Source organism: Penaeus japonicus, unplaced genomic scaffold (assembly GCF_977035675.1).
Source record: "Penaeus japonicus unplaced genomic scaffold, GWHDUDI00000001_assembly GWHDUDI00000039, whole genome shotgun sequence".
NCBI classification, from domain to species: domain Eukaryota; kingdom Metazoa; phylum Arthropoda; class Malacostraca; order Decapoda; family Penaeidae; genus Penaeus; species Penaeus japonicus.
This window is the reverse complement of record NW_028234441.1, coordinates 11,192,493-11,197,492: the sequence shown is the minus strand read 5'-3', so window position 1 is coordinate 11,197,492 and position 5,000 is coordinate 11,192,493. Positions and strand designations below refer to the sequence as shown.

Below are 5,000 nucleotides of genomic sequence, written 5' to 3'. Positions count from 1 at the left end.
TTCTTTAGAGCAAGAGGTCTTCAACTTGCTGTGTATCATCACACTATAAAGATAATGCTTGCTAGAGACCATGGATGGGTGCCATTCAAGGCTTTCTCTCCTGCTGGTGCTTGGAGAAAATGGTGCCATCTAGGTTTTGGAAGTTAGATTTGCTTAATAGTATGGTAATTATAGTAATTATGACTGCATTTGTCATCATCACTCACTCTTTACTCATAGCACAATAAAGTAGCACAGTGATCCAAAATCCCTGAATGTCATGTACGTCATGATGCCTGTTATCAGGCCAAAGCTCTTGTGTCATGTATGTCATGACACTTCTCTGCAATGGGTTAACACACTACACTCTTCTTGGAAACCTGTTTTGCTATGAATTAGTACACCCATGGTCAATCCACAAATAGCATTAACTTTAAGATTAGCAGAAATCTACTGTGACCCAAGGGCACAGATGGTGCAAGTTATAGGGCCATTGGTGAGCCACTTCTATTAGCTAATGCCTAATATCCTGTCCATTGTAAGGAGGGATTCACAAGGGGAAGGTACAGGTTTTTGCTCTAATTTGGGTAATTTGCTGAGTTATTTCCCAGGCATATTGAGACTCATAGAGAAGAAATACAAGAAAGAAGAGAAAATGAAACAGAAAATAAAATGATAGGATTCCAAGCAAGGAAGGGAAACTTATTTATCTCCCAATGAAATTTGTTTGAGTTCCCAGACAAGCAAAAAAACACCCTTAGATAACAATTAATGGTACTCATGCTTCATGGTATACTGGGAGAGTAAGATCAGTATATGTAAGATGAAATCTGCTCATCTGAATAGAATAGAATCAGTGTAGGAGAGTTATGGCATTGGCAATGGTGTCTGCAATGTGATCTAGGTCATTTGTATCGTCAACATCTCAACTTTTTTGCAGGATGACAGCTTGAGAACCTCCGTGATAAACCTAGATGGTGATGTTTGTCAAGTGAAGTTCTCAATATGTAATAAAGAGGATAAGTGCTAGGATGTTGCCCTGAAGGACCACTGCTTTTATATCAAAGAAGCTGATGTCTTCCTCTGGGGATCTAACCAAAGATTTGGTATTCCTGTATGATGAATGATGATTAACTTCACAATGCAAGACTTGTTGTCATTCATGTTTATCAATATTGCTAGATTAGTCACTGAATTCAGTGTATTACATCTGGGCAATGTTGCCAGAATGTGTAATATTACAAGTTTGGCTTGTTTCATTTGTGATATATTATGTATGGTATTTACCAATCAAAGATAATCTAATAATTTTGTATTTTTCCCTGTTTTTTGTTTGTTTTTTGTTTTTCTAAATATTTATTTTTCCTTTTTGTCTTCCTTCTCCCCCTCCTCCTCCTCCTGCTGCTCCTCCTCACCCTCCTTCTCTTTCTTTCTTTTTTTTTTTCTTCTTCTTCTTCTTCTTCTTCTATTTCTTCTTCTTCTATTTCTTCTTCTTCTATTTCTTTTCTTCTTCCTCTTCTTCTTCTATTTCTTTTCTTCTTCCTCTTCTTCGTCTTCTTCTTCTTCTTCTTCTTCTTCTTCTTCTTCGTCTTCTTTTCTCTTCTTCTCCTCCTCCTTCTCCTTCTTCTTCCTCTCCTCCTCCTCCTCCTCCTCCTCCTCCTCCTCCTCCTCCTCCTCCTTTTCTTCCTCCTCCTCCTCCTCCTCCTCCTCCTCCTTTTCTTCCTCCTCCTTCTCCTCCTCCTCCTCCTTTTCTTCCTCCTCCTTCTCCTCCTCCTCCTCCTCCTCCTCCTCCTCCTTCTCCTGCCCCTCCTCCTCCCCCTCCTCCTCCTCCTCCTTCCCCTCTCTCCTCCTTCCTCCTCCTCCTCCCCCCTCCTCCTCCTCCTCCTCCTCCTCCTCCTCCTCCTTCTCCTCCTCCTCCTTCTCCTCCTCCTTCTCCTCCTCCACCTCCTCCTCCACCTCCTCCTCCACCTCCTTCACCTCCTTCACCTCCTTATCCTTCTCTTCCTCCTCCTCATTCTTCTCCTCCTATTCCTCCTCCTCCTATTTCTCCTCCTCCTCCTCCTCCTCCTCCTCCTCCTCCTCCTCTTTCTTCTCCTCATTCTCCTCCTCATCCACCTCCTTCTCCTTCTTTTCTTCTTCCTACTCTGCCCTCTTCTCTTCCTCCTCCTTCTCCTCCATCTCTTCCTCCTCCTCTTCCTCCTCCTCCTCCTCTTCCTCTTTCTCCCCCACCTCCTCCCCCTCCTCCTCCTCTTTCTCCTCCTCCTCCTATTTCTCTTCCTTCTCCTCCTACTCCTCCTCCTCCTCCTCCTCCTCCTCCTCCTCCTCCCCCCTCCTCTTCTCCTCCTCCTCCTCCTCCTCCTCCTCTTCTCCTCCTCCTCTTCCTCCTCCTTCTCCTCCATCTCTTCCTCCTCCTCCTCCTCCTCCTCCTCCTCTTCCTCTTTCTCCCCCTCCTCCTCCCCCTCCTCCTCCTCCAGTATTAAATGCTGTATTGTGTATTTTACATTTATTTATTTTATTTTATCAGACTTTATAGTATGTTTGTATAAAGAACACAAATGGTAGGAATTATTACAAGTTCATTCTCCTCCTCCTCCTCCTCCTCCTCCTCCTCCTCCTCCTCCTCCTTTTTTCTCCTCCTTCTCCACCACCTCCTCCTCCTCTTCCTCCTCCTCCTCCTCTCCTCCTCCTCCTTCTTCTCCTCCTCCTCCTCCTCCTCTTCTCTCCTCCTCCTCCTCCTCGTCTTCTCTCCTCCTCCTCCTCCTCTTCTCTCTTCCTCCTCTTCTCTCCTCCTCTTCTCTCCTCCTCCTTCTCCTCCTCTTCTCTCCTTCTCCTTCTCCTTCTCCTCTCTCCCCTCCCTCCTCCTTTCTTTCTCTCCTCCTCTTCTTCCTCCTCCTCCTCCTCCTCCTCCTCCTCCTCCTCCTCCTCCTCCTCCTCCTCCTCCTCCTTCTCCTCCTCCTCCTTCTCCTCCTCTCCTCCTCCTCCCCTCCTCCTCCTTCTTCTTCCTCCTCCTACACCTCCTTTTCCCCCTCCTCCTACTCCTACTCCTCCTTCCCCTCCTTCTCCCTCTCTTTCTCCTCCTCCCCCTCCTCCTCCTCTATCTCCTTTTCCTTCTCCTCCTCTTTCCCCTCCTCTTCCCACTCCTCCACCTTCTCCTCTTCCTCCTTCTCCTCCTTTTTTTCTCTTCCTTCTCCTCTTCCTCCTCCTTCTCCTCCTCCTCCTCCTCCTCCTCCTCCTCCTCCTCCTCCTCCTCCTCCTCCTCCTCCTCCTCCTCCTCCTCCTCCTTCTCCTCCTCCTCCATCTCCTCCTCCTTCTCCTCCTCCTCCATCTTCTCTTCCTCCTCCTCCTCCTCCTCTTCCTCCTTCTTCTCCTCCTCTTCCTTCTCCTCCTCCTCTTCCTTCTCCTCCTCCTCTTCCTTCTCCTTCTCCTCTTCCTTCTCCTCTTCCTTCTCCTCTTCCTTCTCTTCCTCCTCCTCCTCCTCCTCCTCCTCCATCATCTTCTCTTCCTCCTCCTCCTCCTTCTCCTTCTCCTCCCCTCCTCCTCCTTTTCCTCTCCTCATCATCCCCTCCTCCTACTCTCCCTCTTCCTCCCCCTCTTCTGCTTCCCCTTCATCCTCTTCCATCTTCTTCCCTTCCTCCTTCTCCTTCTGCTCCTTCTTCTCCTCCTTCTCTTCCTTCTCCCCCTTCTCCTCCTCCTCTTCCTCCTCCTCCTCCTCCTCCTCCTCCTCCTCCTCCTCCTCCTTTTCCTCTTCTTCCTCCTCTTCCTCCACTTCCTCCTCCTCTTCCTCCTCCTCTTCCTCCTTCTCCTCCACCTCTTCCTCCTCCCCCTCCTTCTCCCTCTCCTTCTCCTCCCCCCCCTCTTCCTCCTCCTCCTCCTCCTCTATCTCCTCCTTCTCCTCCTCATCCTCATCCTCTTCCCACTCCTCCACCTTCTCCTCTTCCTCCTTCTCCTCCTTTTCCTCTTCCTTCTCCTCCTCCTCCTCCTCCTCCTCCATCTCCTCTTCCTGGTATTTCTCCTCCTCCTCCTCCTTCTCCTCTCCTCCTCCTCCTTTTCCTCTTCTCCTCCTCCCCTCCTCCTACTCCCCTTTTTCCTCCCCCTCTTCTGCTTCCCCTTCCTCCTCTTCCTTCTTCTCCTTCCCTTCCTTCTTCGCCTCCTCTTCCTCCTTCTGCTCTTTCTTCTCCTCCTTCTCCTCCTTCTCCCTCTTCTCCCCCTTTTCCCCTTTCTATCCCTTCTCCTCCTCTTCCTCCTCCTCCTCCTCTTCCTCCTATTCCTACTCCTTTTCCTCCTCCTCCTCCTCCTCCTCCTCCTCCTCCTCCTCCTCCACCTCCTCTTGCTTCTCCTCTTCCACTTCCTCCTTCAGAGAAGCTGTTCTTTCTATTATAGCTCCTTTTTCCTTCCATCTTCCTCTTCAATCATCATCTAAAAGAGAAAAGGAGTAAGAAGGAGAGAAAAGGTGGGCCTCTTCCTTCCTCCTCATGGTTTCCTCTCTTTTGCCAGGGATGACTACGAGGTGTCATGTCCTGAGCTCGACCAGCTGGTATCATCTGCGCTAGAAGTGCCAGGTGTCTTTGGCTCCAGGATGACAGGCGGCGGCTTCGGGGGATGCACCGTCACGCTGGTGGGTGAAATGGTGAAGGGGAGGAGGATCTGATGGGGTGGGGGTATAATGATGGGGCGGGAGAGCAGAGGAGACTTAGAAGGGAGAGAAGATGGAAGCTGGAAGAGGGGGATGTTGCACAAGGACAGAATCTAGTGAGGAAGCTCAGGGAGAGTTTAGAGGAAAGAGGTAAAGCAAGAGGGAAGCATTAGGAGAGAGGGAGAAGGGGATATTATAGTGGGGGACCCTGGGGAGGGAGAAATTTTGATAGGAAGTGAGGATGATAGTGGTTCAGTATGTTTATGATTATTTCTGATACCTCTTTATCAGTTATCCAAGATGTTGATTTCCATGTATCATGCTTAGAATGACAATAGTGATGATCATAACTTGTGGCAGTAATATCAAGAATGGTGATATTAATAAT

General features: G+C 48.8%; 1 protein-coding gene across 1 annotated transcript in view; it reads left to right on the top strand.

Annotated features, from left to right (window-relative positions):
- LOC122262790 (galactokinase) overlaps positions 1–5,000 on the top strand; it is a 13,474-nt gene that overhangs the window by 7,804 nt on the left and 670 nt on the right. Inside the window, exon 6 of the mRNA XM_086533541.1 lies at positions 4,474–4,594. Within this exon, the coding sequence (XP_086389667.1) occupies positions 4,474–4,594 (121 nt within the window). The remainder of the gene's footprint in view (positions 1–4,473; positions 4,595–5,000) is intronic.